We start from the raw sequence: 17572 nt of genomic DNA, 5'->3' as shown, positions 1-17572 counted from the left end.
CTGTTTCACCTACAAAACAAATTAGTGACGTAGGTCGAGTATAAAAAAGTAAACAACAATTTTCAGTTCTTTGATCAAATTTGCTTCAATTTTCTTCATGTTTACAGAGTTGGAGGATTGTTATTTTTGAGAGAAATTTTCTGCAATGCCGCTCACAGCTTCTAAGAGAGAAGAGACGTGCTATCAGAGTATCCAAAGAAATATTTTTTGTTGCTCAAAATCTACATATTGTTCCGTTTTCTTTCAACAACTCTTATCTGTTTTTGTTTTATTTAAACAATGAGTAATTCCGATGAATTGCAATTAATATAAAGCTAGTGGCAATAATTTTGGAACTGTCAACATTTGGAGCAATTTCCTTTTTTTCCTATTTTGACCGGCACTTCCATTGTTTATCAAATGTTTACAAAATTGCCGGTTCATAAACATCCCAACTCTGACTTTTCGTCATGTACGAATCTGAAAAAAAAAAATCATTTATAAAAGTCGATGAAGCTCTCAGAAAATAAAAATTCTCACTATAGTTGCGGCTGCGCACAGAACAAGCCGAATTTTTGTATTTCTATTGAGAAAAAAAATATTAAATCATTTAGACAATAATTGTTAGTTTGTGTAGTCATGAAATAAGTTAGCAGTGTTTAGAATTATTGTGTGATAAATACAAGAATTTAATTACTTTAATTATTATGTCATGACAATTGACTTTGTCGTCAAATTCATGTGATTAAATTAATCAATTGTGAAATTATTAAATAACATTCAGAATATTTTTCTTTACTTCTATTGCGGTAGACACAAAATCTCAGTACTCTTTGTAAAGAGAGAAAAAAAAAGAAAATAAAATTCTAAAAATATTGCAAATTGAGAGTGAAGTGAGCATATAAAAAGTGAACAGTTAGACTGTAAGCATGGGAACGAAAGTGAATTTATATAAGCACTGGAAGAAATTAGTGATAAATGTATCGTTAATGCTGTCTGGCAGTTTATTGATACTTTTTTGGCCAGACATATGGAATTATATTTTATTCAAGGTAATCATCGCAATTAATGTTAATAAATTTTGATAAATTTCAAGGTTTTTATCGTGAAAAATGTCTGCTGGATCTTCTTTTTATTATGCACTTAATGTCTTGTCATGTCGGTGTTTTGTGTCCGACTATTGATCTTTGACTTTTTGCTCTTGATTCTGGACTAAATTGATCAATATATGAAAGTGAAAACAGATTTATCCAACTTCAGAATTAAAACTAATGTGGCAAAAACCTTGAAATTGATGAAGATCAGGAACGGACGAAAATAAATTGAGAATGACATTGTGAACTCAAATGATTAAATAATAAATTATTTAAATCACCATCAAAAACTGATGAGTATTACAAACTTTTAATTGCTTCTAACGAGTGTCGTGTTTAATTCTACATTAAAATAATTCTACATTTGACCCATATTAGTGATTCATACTATATTATGTGTAAACATGACACCGCTGTGTTGTGTGTTAAAGAAGAAAATATGCAAAGTGGCATGTGTATGGTCAAAAAAATTTGCAAATCACGATGAATCCAAAACATACCAACATCTTTGATTATAAAAAATTTAAAAATGCAGAGTTGGGTGCCTCTCTGTCTGGATTCCTCTTTGTCTATTATTATATTTTGTATCTAAAATACATAATTATTCTCATCATCGAGGCTTAAATGTTTTGTCTATTATTCTATTCTATAAGCACTCAAGCTTTAAAAATTCCTTTGTTGTGCTTCTTTAAGGTCGAGTTATATTAGGTTACTCGTCTGCATATGTTTTGGACAGGATTGGTTCAGGTGTATCAATTGCTTTCCTTAACTTGATTTAGGAACCATATTAGGTTGTGGTTCTTAGTTCATGTGTTAACGTAAGTGTCTTGGTGTATTCCAAGACATTTAGTCTTGGACTTCAACCTTCCCAAATCACTACAATTACGGACAGGACAAGAAAGGATAATAATTGTCCCCGAAATCTGCAAATTATTACTTCTTCATTGATTAATTCATTAAAATATCTGCTACTACAGATTGACACCGAAGTGCTAACTCTGATCAAATGCTACCTCCAATGTCGTATGTAAATTGAGTCACACGTTCATTCGATAACTTTTCTTCTTCTTCTTAATTTAATTATCTCCGATTTTTTTTTGTCTTTTTTACGATACTGCGCGTACAACTATCGACGTAAATTCCGAAAAACTTGTCATTAATCTTGTAATTGTTTTATTCTTATTCATAGCAATGGGAATTAAAGCCTGGCAGACTTATGTACAAATTTTGGCTAGATCCACCACAACCACTATATCTTGATATTTATTTTTTCAACTGGACAAATCCAGAGGATTTTACAAATCATTCTACGACACCTAAATTTCAAGAAGTCGGTCCGTATAGATTTCAGGAATTCCCACAAAAGACGAATGTCACTTTTCATGACAGCAACTCAACTGTCGGCTATAGAAAACAAAGTCGTTATATTTTTATTCCTGAACAAAGTAGAGGAAAAATGACTGACATCATTACATCGCCAAATGTTGTTGCTCTTGCAGCATCGAACCAAGCACGAAGCTTTAATATTTTGAAAGTCAAAGGAGTCGAACTTAGTCTCGCATTCTTTGGACAACAGCTTTCCGTGACGAAAACAGCATCGGAACTTTTATTTGAAGGATATGAGGACTCTATGGTTGGAGTTGCCTTAGAAATAGCAAAAATAATGGGAATCAATATGCCCTTTAATGATAATCGATTTGGATGGTTTTATAATGTATGCATGTCAAATTTCAATGTCTAGATCCAATTCATCTAATTTTAACATTTTTTAGCGCAACGAATCAAGTCAATTAATTGGTCATTTCAATGTCAATACGTCCTTAACAACATTAGGTCAGTTAAATGAGTGGACAATGATGGCAAAGCCTAAATTTCTTGAGACAAATTGTCCGAGCTATAAAGGATCTTCAGCTGGTGATCTTTTTCCTCCCAAAATGGCTAAAAATAGTCAAATGATCTCAGTATTTGCTAATGAAATGTGCAGAAGTATTGATCTCGATTATGTTGAAGATACGGAAGTTAATGGAATTAAAGGAAGGAAATTTATTAGCGGGGATCGAATTATTGATAAGTAATGAAACTCAAATTTAATTAACTTATTCAAATTTAACTAAAAATCAATTAAATTTCCAGTGGAACCAAATATCCAGAAAATGAATGTTATTGTAATGGTGAATGTGTGCCTTCAGGAGTCCTTAATATCACCGCGTGCCGGTTAGGTGCTCCAGTTTTCGTGTCTTATCCTCATTTTTATAGAGCCGATCAATATTATTTGGATCAAGTAGAAGGCATGAAGCCTGACAAGGATAAACATGAATTCTTCATGACACTTGAGCCGGTATGTAATTAAATTATTGATTTTTTTAAAAATTATTTCATATCTGTCTTTTTATTTATCATCAGAAAACATCGTTGCCATTGGAAGTGGCAGGAAGATTTCAGCTTAACCTATTAGTGAAACCAATTCCAAAAATTAAAATGTATCGTGATGTTCCAACCAAATTTTTACCAATTGTGTGGTTTGAGCAGCATTTTAAAGTCGATAATCAGCTATCATTCATGATAAAGCTTATGCTATGGGCTCCATGCATTGGACAAATTCTGGGATTTATTATAGCTTTTATTGGTATTTATCGGACTTACAAATTTACCTATGCTCAGCAAGGAAAAAAATTCACAATTCCTAAAGACATTAGCTTAGAAAGCACAAAGATAAGACTGCCTGAACTATCTCCTCTCGTTAATCAATAAATATTGAATTTCTTAAGACATTTAAGAATTATTGAAAATTATTTGTGATGTTTTTTTTTGTATGTATTAATAAAATAGACAATTGAATGCTAATTTTGAAATGTTATGTCTTTTGGATATTTTTGAACCCCTTACAGCTATGCAAAATGGATAAGGTCGGATATTGGGTAGATTGCTACTCAAGCTACTTAGATTGCTACTAGAGCTACTCAATCTAAAAGTTTTTTTTTTCTTGGTGATTTAACAGTGGATATCTAGATCGAACATATTTTTAGTCACTTGGAGAAGTCTATCATAGATGCAATCTGGATTGTGGTGTGGATTTTTCTGAAGGAGTGAAGAATGTCTTGTATTTGGATTTTCTCCAGAAGTGCCTGTTTCTCGTCGGATCTCAACCATCGTCGTATGTATTTAAACATAAATTTGTTAAATTACTGTAAAGTAATTGCAGCAAATTAAGTAAAACAACAACAATATAATTTTATCACACCGGTAAAAAACAATCGAATATACAATTCAAAAACACTTATGCATATTGTACTTATATGCACTAATACTGGTTTTTAAAATTATTTTTAGCAAGTTTCAATTTTTTATCAATTAAATACTTGTTAAACCTACCTATAAAAAAATTGAGAGAATCGAGTATTTATAACAAGTGTTTCATCAAAAGACTTAAACGCATTTTTATTGCAGCTATCAGAATCTATTAATCAGATTCAGATTATGATCCAACATGATCCATTTTCAGGAATAATACAAAGAAATGATTTCAATGAATTTTCCCTTAAAAATTTGCTTACATTTTGTACTGAAATTGAAAATTCAATAATAATCTCATTTAGACTTAATTTCAAACTTCCTGAAAACCGACCTTAAACGGCCAACAACTTAATGAAACAAATTCTACAATGTCTGCAAAAGTTTTTGTTATCATCCGAACAAAGTGGATATTCATGCTACCTTTACGCAAAACAAGTTATCAAAATTGCGCTAAAAAGATTACTTGTCTCTGTATTTTGCTTGAAAGGATATAAAAGAGCAGTTTCTTATCAAGCACTCTTTCAGTTGTAAGACTCCGGAATGTGAAGGCTTTGGGTACAAAAAAAAATATCTGTTTTAATTTTGCGATAAATAAAGCATTAAAAAATTGCGTTTTAAAACAGACTTTTGAATAATTTAAAATAAATTAGTCTATCATAATTTAAAAGATATTGTGCGAAACTAGTCGCATCGTCATTAAGATCGTTTATAAATAACGTTCACAGACAATCTCAAAAGTGATAAGGAATTTCAAAAAAATTAAGAAAAAAGCTTTAATGTGATTTTCCGTTTTAACCAACTCGCCAGCTATATTCATAGTGAAGTTAATCCAAATTGATTCTATTAATGGAACAGTTTGAATTAATACATCCATGGACGTATTCAGGGGAGTTCGGCAATTGACCCTGATTTAAAAAACAAACCAAAAAATCTCCTTAATTTAGGGATTTTCGTAAAAAATAATTCTTAAATTTTTGTAATTCTTTAAATCAGAGTTGTGATGGTCGATGTCGGCGATCGAGGGAATCGGCCAGTCGTTCATTGATTTTACCGGCCATGGTTTTTTGGCCGACCGATAAAATCAAGCCATTCACAACTTTGCTTTAAACCCTTAAAAGACTTCTAAGAAATTTTCTGGCTACGCACCTGGTAGACATTTAAATTTGATTGGTTTTCGACAAAAAATAGATGATGGCAATAAAAAACGAGGTAAAATGTATCGTAGAATTGTGAAAGACATCCTGAATAGTTATATCATCTATTTTCTAGAGATGATTTCCAAAGAATTAATTTGGATGTTCTAGTTTTAGATATTTTATCTAGACTTCAAAATTCGACTTCACGCTCGAGGCACACTGACCTAGAGATATTTTTTATCACCTTTTCTATGCAGTGTGCCTTTCGGGGGTATTCCTCGAAAGATGAGTTTTAGTCAGACTTATTTATAGAAAATGTTAAAGAATGTTGTTAAAGAATTTTTAAAATAAGTTAATTTTAATACTTTATACATTAACTCTGAATTTTATATGCGTTCTGGAGATAAGCTTTTTTGAATCGAAAATTATAAATTCTACTTAAATACATAAGAATTATTTATAAATAGTCCATTTAACACACAGGTTGATAAACTTTTATAAGTCAATCGACTGGTTATTAAGCAGGTTTAACCGTGATTTATTTTTTGTTATGTCGCATAATGCGAGTCTTTGTCGTATTGACGACACCAGGACGGTATTTGGTGGGATTTGAACCTGCGCACATACAAAATATGTAATCCAGATATCCGATCTGATGCCAATCCACACGACCATAGAGGCCGTACTATTGCTCTAGCCGATTTGGCCTTTGTGGCTCGATATCACAGATCCCACTATGCTCAGACACAAGGATCCACACGATCATGATCGAATCTTAGACTAAACTCTAAATAAGAATCTTAGTCTCGATGTTTTTCTAGTTAAAAATAATACCATACAGAAATGGGTACAAATGTAAACTTTGTTAAGGACTGGAAAAAGTTAGTTACAAGCTTTACATTAACTCTGATTGGCATTTCATTGATGCTTTTATGGCCTAATCTATGGGGTCATATACTTTTTAAGGTAATCTTTCTAATTTTTTAAGGACATCGTAAGTCGCAAAGTTGCCCTGACCTTGACGACTCGTTTCGACCCATATTTACAGTCTATATGATAAATTCTTTATTTATAGCAATGGGAACTAAAACCAGGAACACTAATATACAAATATTGGCTTGAACAACCTCCAGTTACGCTCAATTGTTATTTCTTTAATTGGACGAATCCAGAAGAATTTTTGAATCATTCATCGACACCAAAATTTGAAGAAGTTGGACCATACACGTTCATTGAATATCCTCGAAAAACAAATGTCACTTTCCATGATCATAACTCAACAGTTACTTACAGAAAACAAAGCAAATTTATTTTTGATCCTGATAAGAGTCACGGAAAGTTGACTGACATTATCACAAGCCCGAATTTAATTTCACTTGCTGCATCAAAACAGTCACAAAGCTTCAATATTTTAAAAGTTAAAGGAGTTGAACTTAGTCTCGCATTTTTTGATCAAAAATTTCATGTGACTAAAACTGCATCAGAATTGCTTTTTGAAGGATATGAAGATTCAATGCTCTCAGTTGCAGTCGAAATTATTAAGTATATGGATATGGAAGTGCCTTTTGATGATCGATATGGTTGGTTCTATAAGGTAAAATTTATGACTTTTATGACTGCAAGCTTTAAATTTTGTTATTTTTGTATCCTTAGCGAAATGAATCCAGCAGATTAACAGGTGAATTTAATGCTGCCACATCATTATCAAAATTAAGTCAGTTAATGTATTGGACGACGATGTCAAAACCAAAATTTCTTGAAACTGATTGTGGAAGTTATAAAGGAACTTCATCAGATGGACTTTTCCCTCCAACAATGGCCAAAAATGCTAAAACTGTTTCTGTATTTGCACACGAAATGTGCCGAAGTATTGATTTAGATTTTACTGAGGAAACTGAAGTTAATGGAATTAAAGGAAGGAAATTTGTCAGCGGGGATCGAATGATTGATAAGTAATGAAGCTTAAATTTGAAAATTTGTTCAAAACTAACCTTAAATCAATTAAATTTTCAGTGGAACGAAATACCCAGAAAATGAATGTTATTGTACTGGTCGATGTGTGCCTTCAGGAGTTTTAAACATAACAGCATGTCGATTAGGTGCTCCAGTTTTCGTATCTTATCCTCATTTTTATAAAGGCGATCAATACTATTTGGAACAAGTTGAAGGTATGAAGCCTGACAAAGAAAAGCATGAAATGTTCATGACGCTCGAGCCGGTGAGTAATGACTTTATTGTAGGGTTCGACCAAAAATTGCAGGTTTAGATGCGCAAGCTTGCAGTTTTGGGTCGAACTCTACTTTATCGACTGTTCCTCATTTTAAACAGCATTATTTTCCTTTTAGTCAACTTCAATGCCATTAGAAGTAGCAGGAAGATTTCAAATAAATATTTTAGTAGAACCGATCCCGAGGATTAAAATGTACCGCAATGTGCCGACAAAATTTCTACCGATTGTGTGGTTTGAGCAATCATTCAAAATTGATAATCAGATGACATTTGCGATAAAGCTGATGCTCTGGACTCCATTTATTGGACAGACGATAGGCATGATTATAATGGTCATCAGCATTTACATGATTTACACAGTTTTCCGTGTTGACAAAAAGAAAGAAGTTCGAACTATTGATAAGGATAAAGAGAAATTAAACTTGAAGCTTCAGGAGCTATCTCCTTTTATAAAAGGCAATAATAATAATAAAGAGTAGATCAATAAAAATTGTAGGAGTTGTCTTTGGATTAAATTGGCACGTGAAGTAATAAAAACCATAAAATAATTAGAACTTCTTGAGATAACTTTGTTGCATCCTCAATTCAGAAATCAGGAAGATTTTTAATTAGAAATATTAAACGGAAAAACCAGTCTTAAGACGCTCATTGACGTTCATTCAGCCTAAATATCAGGAATCATTCTGATTTCATTCAAAAAAATACTATAAAGCTGATTAAAATGCATCACGTTTCACATCTCATTCCTTAATTTCCTGAAAAAATAATCTAATATTTATTTTAATTTACATATGAATTGAGGTAAAAACTAATAATATCCCGAATATCTACTCTAACAAGCTGATGTCATTAAATTTATCTTCGTCATAAATTTTATAGTAAAAAATAATTTTTTTTTTGAACAAATATCAAAGAACTTTGGATATATATATTTCTTTTTGGGTCTGCAGTTCTGTCTGAAGAATCTTAAATTTCACCATGGCTCAAACTTTGAACTTTTCAAATTCTTTTTAGTAAAATTCTAGATAGAATTGCTTTCTTTCCTATCTAGAATCTCGAATATATTCGAATATTTGCCCAACCTACGATTCCTGCCTATTCCTACCATTTAACATTTTATCAAATTTAAATTTTAAATCAATTCAGAAGCTATATTTAAGGAAGCAATTCAATTTCACTAAGCCGCTCTGGACGGTCTACCATTCTAGTTCACAATTAGACTTGTTTGGAACAGAAAGAGACCACTATGATTTTGGTCCACAAAGGATATAAAAGAAGGAAATTTTCATTTGATGCATTCTTTCAGTTTTCAGACATCGGATAGAAAACATCTCAAGAGGAGGAGAAATAACATCTGTGTGTAGTTAATTATGAATCAATTTTAAAAAATTATATTTTTGGAATAAAATCAAACAGCTGCTTAATTAAAAAAGTTATAATCAAAAGATTAAGAATTAAATTATCAGTGCTGCATATTTATAGTGAGTTTCGGATATCCCAAATCGTTTAATTGATAAAAATTCCAGGCCGGACTTGGTGCCTGATTTGGTTTAAATTAGTGCCGGAGTGTGTCAAAATAAAGCAGAATTTGAAAAATTCTTGCATCATAGTGCAATAAAGAAATGTCATCGGTTATATAAAATGTGATATAAAGCAATGGAAATTTACAGGCCGTTTAAATATAGTTTTACGTCTGGTGACAATTAAAACTTTAACAAGTTTGGCTAAAAATAAATTTGTGTTTGAATAGTTGTTTTTTAACTAAATAATCGATCCAAATTCAGTGAGCTCACAGTATCAAATTTTATGATAATCATCATCGACACACTTGTTCTGACATGGAAAATTAGAAACTGGATGGACTCGATCGGTTGCTATAAGAATAAGAACAAGGAATTTGAATGTCAAATTTCGTTCTTAGTAACAATAAAAGAGCTTTAACTAAGTCTTCTTCATTTGTGTCGCTCGGTTAAGCAATCGTAAAATTTCCATAACTTAAATTTATCATCATACAAACTTACTTTACTTACATCATTGTCTGGGGCGAATGTAGTAACAATATCGCGCGGAGAGAAAGTCTAAAGCCAGTTTTATTGTTTGAGAACTTCTTTAGTGTCCTTTCATACACATCCAATTCAGCAATTATTTATCCTTACTCCAAACTTTTCACAAAACAAACATCCGATTTCTTTTTACAAGACCAAAGATAACAATGTTTATATTGAGCTTTTTATTGCTTTATTGATTAAGTTTTGCAATGGTGAAATATCCAGAAAACCCCAAAAAATCAGGTTCTAAAATTTGCATATCAAAGAATATTCTTTCGATTAATGTATGCAAATTGGAATATTTTTGACATATTTTACGACTGGAGTTTACGGGATTTGTGCAATAAAATATTTCAAAATTAGGACAGATCCTTAGAATTAACCTTTATCTTTTATTTCCACGAGCAGAATCGTTTAACATAAATAATATTTTGAAAATATAAAATCCTTGAAAATAGATTTAAGATGTTCTTAGATTTTTTTAGGTCATAGTGCCATTATCTACTAGCCCGAGTGACAAAACTGAAGAAGGATCTATCACGGAATTCGATAGGTTCCGTTAAATCTCTTTAATAACACAAAATGAATTTCACCATTTTGTTGAAGATTAATATTGTCTTTTACTGCAAATAATTTGTCAGATTCTTAATTCTAGATAATTTAAATAAAAGTTTTTTTGTTCATCTTTGGACATTTACAAATTACATCCAGCCTATCTTCCCGAACGACACAAATCGCCAAATTTAGGTAGCTTTTGTCTTAGCGGAGCCTTCGAAGATATGTGTTGCATCTTTCCAAGATCCGTAAATGAGCTTTCTTCATTAATGTCGTTCGGGAAGGTAGGCTGGACAAAAAAGTTGCAAATGTCGAAAGATGAACAACATTATTTTTATTTAAATTCTCAAGAATTTTGTTGCAAATTATTTGAAGTAAAAAAAAACGATTATAATCTACAAAAAACCTTTAACATTTCCAGACATTTTTTATCATCAAATGATTAACGACAGAATATAAAAAATAAATAAGCGCCAAAAGAAACATTATAAAATTTCCCCACTACACATTTATTTGGATTTTTTGTAGTAGAAAATCATTATGGTCATTTATTATAGTTCATTTGCGTAAAACAAGATAGAACGAGATTTAATACAGAATATTATACTTAAATGGCTACTAGAGGGTCAATAACTCTTTAAATTTGAAATTTTTGAATTTCTCTTTTTAAATTTTAAATTTTTTCGTGAGAAATTGAATATTTAGACATCTGTTTTTATCTAAATCTATTCATTTGATTAACCTAGACACCTGGGCTGATAACAAAATTTATATTGAGGACGAACAATTTGAATAATTCAGCTTCTTCAGCAGCACAGAATAAATTATGAAAACTCTTCTTTTTGCGGTTTCGTTGATTTTATTTCATAAATATTTTCTTTTTTTTAGGACAGCAGACACAACGTCTAGTCGCGCTGGTGTGTGAAAAATCAAAAATCTACTCAATAATATTATAATTCAAAGATAAGACATGACTGAATCTAAAAATATAAAATTCGGAAAAGGAAATTTTTATAAAGGATGGAAACGAATGCTACCAAACTTATTACTGATGGCGACTGGCGTTATCTTGACGCTATTTTGGCCAGATATGTGGAATTTCATTCTTTTCAAGGTAATCTTGAGATTAAATTTAATTTTATTAATACTTACTTGCTTACTTATTTCGCTGGCCGTACCCATCATCTGTGAAAAATGATCTCATTCAGTTGGCGCCTAAAACTTGCTCTTTTGCTGACAATAATCAATGCCAAATGCTTCACTTTCTCTTTCAACAGCCTTAGTAAAATTGTTCTTTGTCTGTTCCGTGCTCTTTTGCCTTTATTACTAATTTTGACAAAAATACGTCTTATTTTTAAAAAAATTTAATTCTAGTCTGGTTGGAAAGGTTAGAAATGTTTTGATCATATTTTTCTTGAATGCAAATAACTCAAATTCCATATTTTAATAAAAAAACATCTGATTTGCATATAATACTAGGAATGACACCTTTCAAGATCAAAATATGCAAATTATTAATTCTCACAACAAAATAAAAAAAGAAGCAATTCCTGTTCTCGTAAAAATAAGATAATCAAATATTTTTATCCTGACTTAGTTTATTGAACTTAAAATCAAGATTTTTAATAAAAACAACCTTTAAAAGTCACGTGAATGATTTATTTTTAGCATCAGATCTCGTATATCCTTCAAATCTTTAATCTCCATTATTTATAAACAATATAAACAACAATTCCTTGTCTATCCCTTAATAGCAATTTGAAATAAAACCCGGAACATTTATACACAAATTTTGGAATGTTCAACCTTTAATGCACATTGACGTTTATCTTTTCAATTGGACAAATCATGAAGAGTTTACAAATCATTCAATTAAACCGAATTTTGAAGAAGTTGGACCATTCAGATACAGATTACGTATAAAGAAAGTAAATGTTACGTATCACGATAACTCAACTGTCAGCTATAAGAAATTCCAACGTTTTGATTTTGTTCCTGAGGAGAGTAACGGAAGATTGACTGACGTCATTACAACACCAAATGTTATAGCACTAAGCACATCAAATCAAGCAAAAAGTTTCAACATTCTGAAAATTAAAGGAGTTGAAATGAGCTTAGCATTTTTTGGACAGGAAATTCACGTAACAAAAACTGTATCCGAATTTCTTTTTGAAGGATATGAAGATTCAATGATTGGAATTGCGTCAGAGATTGGTAAAATAATGGGATATACTGTGCCATTTGATAATCGATATGGCTGGATGTACAAGGTATGATTTACAATTCTTATTGGACATCCATTGACTTAATAGTTTATTTTTCTTTAGCGAAATGAGACAACAGAAATAACTAGTGAATATACTGTTGATACAACGACGAAAAATTTAGGTAGTCTTACATACTGGACAGGAATAACAAAGCCCGATTTTTTAGAAACAAATTGTAGCAGCTATCAAGGAAGTTCTGGTGGCGAACTCTTTCCACCTGATTTAGTTAGAAATAACCGAAAAGTATCAGTTTACGTTGATGAAATGTGTAGAAATCTTGATTTAGATTTTGAGGAAGACACCGAAGTGAATGGAATTAAAGGAAAGAAATTTATTAGTGGAGAACGATTGATTGATAAGTAATGAAGCTCAAACTAGAAAAATTAATCGAAATTAACTTTAAATCAAATATATTTTCAGTGGAACTAAATATCCAGAAAATGAGTGCTATTGCGGTGGTGAATGTGTGCCTTCAGGAGTCCTTAATGTCACGGCATGTCGATTGGGTGCTCCAGTTTTCATGTCATATCCTCATTTTTATTTAGCGGATCAATTCTATTTAGACCAAATTGACGGCATGACTCCTAGCAAGGATAAACATGAAGTCTCCGTAGTACTTGAACCGGTATGAAGTTTTCTTTGGTATTGTTTATCGGTTTATCCTTACTGCAACTAAAATTTACATAATTACAGACAACGTCACTTATTTTGAAAGCATCATTTAAAGCACAACTAAATATTCTAGTCAAACCAATTCCGAAGATTAGAATGTACCGTAACGTACCAACAAAGTTTTTGCCTGTTATATGGATTGACCAATCTTATGAACTTGATGATTATATGACATTTATGATAAAGCTAATGCTCTGGACTCCATTTATTGGACAAATTATTGGCTGTTTAATGCTGATGATCAGCATATACTTAATGTATAGATTTTCTTTCCCCAAGGTAAAAGAGCAAGAACGAAATTATCTTGAGGAGAACGGTAAAATTAATGAAATCACGAAAAAAAGACTGCCTGAACTATCACCTCTAGTGGATGATAATGCGAATAATGTTATCCATAAATAGGGCTATATTTTTTTTCATTAAACATTGTTCAAGTACTGAATATTATTATTAATGCTATTTTATTAAGGATCTATTTAATAAGTAACTATTTGTAATTTGTATTTGTAAGAACAGTAGCCCGGTTGGTTGTTAAATTAATACATTTCCACCATGCTTGTTTGGGTTTTATTCTAGTTTATAAAGGGTGAATTAGTGCAATCAATAAAAAATCTTTAGATAAAAATAATTCAGAAAAATTGTCAATTAATAAATAATTAGAATTTTTCAGTGATTTAATTTAAATAAGAGTTCATTAAGATCTGACTCGGTGGCTAACCAAACCGTCAAGTGCTTCATCTTTTTGATACTTCCTGTTTTCACTTTAAGAACACCACTGGTGACCGAGGCTGTACAGAGATAAGTAATTTACAGAATATATTAAAAGGCTATTCTCACTCCTCAACTGTAAAGTCGCAGTTCCCAAACAGGCTAGGCATAGTAGTTCTATTGTACAACCTGCAATATTCGATATTAAACTGTGCAAAGAGACCCGAGGGACACCAATAAAAAAGGATCTTCGACGAAGCTTTTAAGGCTCCTCTAAAACTCTTTTTAAATGGGAGTCGCTTCCGTGTGGCATCCATATAGCTAAAGAAAGGTACAACGGATCTTCACTTGTGTCGCTCGGGACATTATAATTTAACTAGTGAAACTGTTGCTAAATATAAAAATAAAAACATTTGTTTAATTTAAATGAAGTTTTAAGTTCAATTCATCTGAACTTTTAGTCTGTTTTAAATATTCAAACAAGAAACACATTTTTGGAATTTTAAGCAATTTATTTTTGGTAGCTTCTATATTCAAGGATTCATCACAATTGAATAAATATGTTTGTTCTTTTTGGGGGCTCGACTGATTTTTTTTAAATCTTGAAATTTTGTTCTATTAATAGTGTCACATACCTATGTATGGCATCATCACTGTTGCTATTGCTGTTATAGAAAGGCTTGTGTCCATTTTTGCACAGCGATCAGTATTTGATTAACAAATAAGTAACGGCTTTTTGAAATTCGAATTAAAGACGGCTTTCAAGAATTCAAATACTTAACGAAGGGAAATTTTCAAGGGGTTTTGTCAATAAATTGATAAATTCTAGAAAAATCATTAATCAAAGCATTTAATCGCTCCGAGCCAGTGACTCAAAATAGAATTGAGATCTCGTGTCTCACCCAGCGAGCCATCCAGCCGACCAAAGTAATTTAACAAGCTATTTATTTCCAGGTATTTCAATCGAGGACTTTTTGTATTTTGCGAATTGAATAATCGTTTAGTGACCACATCCAAAAAAATAAAGAATGGAAAATTGGAAACGAATCCTTCCAAATATTCTATTGATGCTTAATGGAATTTTGATGGCACTTTTTTGGCCAAACTTATGGAAACCCATTCTACTCAAGGTAACCTCAAAATTATTATTTTTGAATTTTCCAATTTAAACATTTCAATTATTAACCTAATTGTGAAAATCCGGAAAAGTTCATTACTTAATCATAGATTTACTGGATCTAACATAATTAATACTAACAATTCCTTGTCTATCCCTTTAAAGCAATTTGAAATAAAGCCTGGAACATTTATACATAAATATTGGAGTGATCAGCCTTTAATGAACATTGACATTTATATGTTCAACTGGACAAATCATCAAGAGTTTACAAATCATTCAATAAAGCCAAAATTTCAAGAAGTTGGACCATTCAGATACCACCTACTTTTAAAGAAAGTAAACGTTACGTACCACGATAATTCAACTGTTTCTTATGAAAAGCTTCAACGGTATGTTTTTGTTCCTGAGCAGAGTCGCGGAAAATTGAGTGATGTCATTACAACGCCAAATGTTGTAGCACTAAGCATATCAAATCAAGCAAGAAGCTTCAATATTCTAAAAGTTAAAGGAGTTGAAATGAGTTTTGCATTTTTTGGACAAGAAATTCATGTGACAAAACCAATATCCGAATTTCTTTTTGATGGATATGAAGATTCAATGATTCCAGTTGCGTCAGAGATTGGCAGAATTATGGGATATACTGTCCCATTTGATAAACGATATGGCTGGTTTCATAGGGTTTGATTAACAATTCTTAAAGGATATCCGATGACTTAATAATTCATCTTTTTTTTTTAGCGAAATATGTCAACAGAACTATGTAGTCGATTTAATATTGAAACAAAACCATCAAACTTAGGTCGTCTCAGACATTGGACAGGAATAACAAAGCCCGATTTTTTAGAAACAAATTGTAGCAGCTATGAAGGATCTTCTGGCGGTGAACTTTTTCCACCTGATTTAATTAAAAATAACCAAAATGTATCAGTTTACGTTGATGAAATGTGCAGAGCTATCGATTTAGATTTTAAGGAAGACGCTGAAGTGAATGGAATTAAAGGAAAGAGATTTATTGGCGGGGATCGAATCATTGATAAGTAATGCAGCTCAAACTTGAAAATTTAATCGAAATTAACTTTAAATTGAATTATTTTAGCGGAACTAAATATCCAGAAAATGAGTGCTATTGCGCTGGTGAATGTGTGCCTTCAGGGGTCTATAATATCACTGCATGTCGATTAGGTGCTCCAGTTTTCATGTCATATCCTCATTTTTATGGAGGCGATCGATTCTATTTGGATCAAATTGAAGGCATGAATCCTAGCAAGGATAAACATGAAGTCTCCGTAGTACTTGAACCGGTATGAAGTTTTCTTTGGTATTGTTCAATCAAAATGCAACTAAAATTTACATAATTTCAGACAACGTCACTTATTTTAAAAGCATCATTTAAAGCACAACTAAATATTCTAGTCAAACCGATTCCGAAGATTAGAATGTATCGCAACGTCCCAACAAAATTTTTGCCTATAATATGGCTTGAACAATCCTTTGAACTTGATAATTTTATGATATTTATGATAAAGCTAATGCTCTGGACTCCATTTATTGGACAAATGATTGGCTGTTTAATGATAATGATCAGTATTTATCTAATTTATAGATTATCTGGTAACAATGAAAAGGAAAACGAAAGAAAGTATATTGAGGAAAACGGTAAAATTAATGAAATCACAAAAACAAGACTGCCTGAGCTATTTCCTCTAGTGAATGATAATAAGATTAATATAATTCATAAATAGAGTTTCAGATCTTTCCATTTACAATATGCCCTTATATCAAGCATGTTGAGATACTGAATATTATTTGAATCAAAGAGTAAATTTATATATTCAGCTCCTACAAGTTATGCAAAATTCAAAACAAGTGGCTTGTCACTCAGGTTTGTTTTCATTGTGGAGAAGATGTTTATTTTTAGATAGGTAATGTTTAGCTTCGGAACTCGGTCATAAGAACATGATCTTGAACTTTAAAGTTCATAGCTGGATATTATAACATAAATATTTATCTCTTAAAAATTGTTTTTCACTTTCTTATTTCATTGATTTAATTTAAGTCTGATTAAATTTCTTTTGTACATCCAATAAAACATTCATGCAGACAATGCTTAGATATGATTATATCGAAATTTATATCTCTAGTTACTTAAATATTTATTTAATTTATGATAAATCAGTCTTCAGTATATCATAAGGGTACTCCCTTATTTCATTAAAACTACGATTGTCAAACACAAATTTCAACGCAATTTTGAAATTCAAAAAAACTTAAATAATTTGAATTTATACGGTTTACTATGATCATTTGTATTGTTCTAGTATTAAATTTTATTGTTTTCTCAGTTTTACTGAAAAATTTGTAAAAATGTCGAAAAATAATAAGCTAGTGTTAAAAATATTCAGTCTAGATATTGCATCATCAGAATGCAATTAAGCAACACAATAAAAGTGATAGTGGAATCATAAACAGA

The 17572-nt window shown here is 31.2% G+C and overlaps 2 protein-coding genes across 2 annotated transcripts; both read left to right on the top strand.

Annotated features, from left to right (window-relative positions):
* The first annotated feature begins 545 nt into the window (after positions 1–545).
* On the top strand, positions 546–8227 carry LOC139101065 (uncharacterized). Its single transcript, XM_070653933.1, has 11 exons — positions 546–1031; positions 2263–2787; positions 2846–3144; positions 3207–3411; positions 3477–3822; positions 4893–4922; positions 6345–6469; positions 6579–7097; positions 7157–7455; positions 7517–7721; positions 7849–8227. The coding sequence occupies exons 1-11, from the start codon at positions 909–911 to the stop codon at positions 8209–8211; spliced, it is 3039 nt and encodes a 1012-aa protein (XP_070510034.1). The 5' UTR covers positions 546–908; the 3' UTR covers positions 8212–8227.
* An 815-nt stretch (positions 8228–9042) lies between these two features.
* LOC139101064 (uncharacterized) lies at positions 9043–17145 on the top strand. Its single transcript, XM_070653931.1, has 10 exons — positions 9043–9088; positions 11224–11449; positions 12090–12605; positions 12663–12961; positions 13023–13227; positions 13296–13673; positions 15265–15780; positions 15841–16139; positions 16199–16403; positions 16464–17145. The coding sequence occupies exons 2-10, from the start codon at positions 11306–11308 to the stop codon at positions 16842–16844; spliced, it is 2943 nt and encodes a 980-aa protein (XP_070510032.1). The 5' UTR covers positions 9043–9088; positions 11224–11305; the 3' UTR covers positions 16845–17145.
* The last annotated feature ends 427 nt before the right edge of the window (positions 17146–17572 follow it).

Source organism: Chironomus tepperi, unplaced genomic scaffold, assembly GCF_022539635.2.
Source record: "Chironomus tepperi strain 1889 unplaced genomic scaffold, CSIRO-AGI_Ctep_v1 contig_74, whole genome shotgun sequence".
NCBI lineage: Eukaryota > Metazoa > Arthropoda > Insecta > Diptera > Chironomidae > Chironomus > Chironomus tepperi.
Note: the sequence above shows the minus strand (reverse complement) of the source record. Positions and strands in the feature narration are given on the sequence as shown.

What these genes read in the sequence shown, in the direction of transcription:
- LOC139101065 (XM_070653933.1), top strand. Translation starts at nt 909, where the DNA reads ATGGGAACGAAAGTGAATTTATATAAGCACTGGAAGAAATTAGTGATA. An exon ending in ATCTCCTCTCGTTAATCAAT is followed by an intron (nt 3,823 to 4,892) that starts AAATATTGAATT and finishes GCACTCTTTCAG; the next exon opens with TTGTAAGACTCCGGAATGTG. An exon ending in GGGGATCGAATGATTGATAA is followed by an intron (nt 7,456 to 7,516) that starts GTAATGAAGCTT and finishes TTAAATTTTCAG; the next exon opens with TGGAACGAAATACCCAGAAA.
- LOC139101064 (XM_070653931.1), top strand. Translation starts at nt 11,306, where the DNA reads ATGACTGAATCTAAAAATATAAAATTCGGAAAAGGAAATTTTTATAAA. An exon ending in GATATGGCTGGATGTACAAG is followed by an intron (nt 12,606 to 12,662) that starts GTATGATTTACA and finishes ATTTTTCTTTAG; the next exon opens with CGAAATGAGACAACAGAAAT. An exon ending in CGAATAATGTTATCCATAAA is followed by an intron (nt 13,674 to 15,264) that starts TAGGGCTATATT and finishes ATCCCTTTAAAG; the next exon opens with CAATTTGAAATAAAGCCTGG.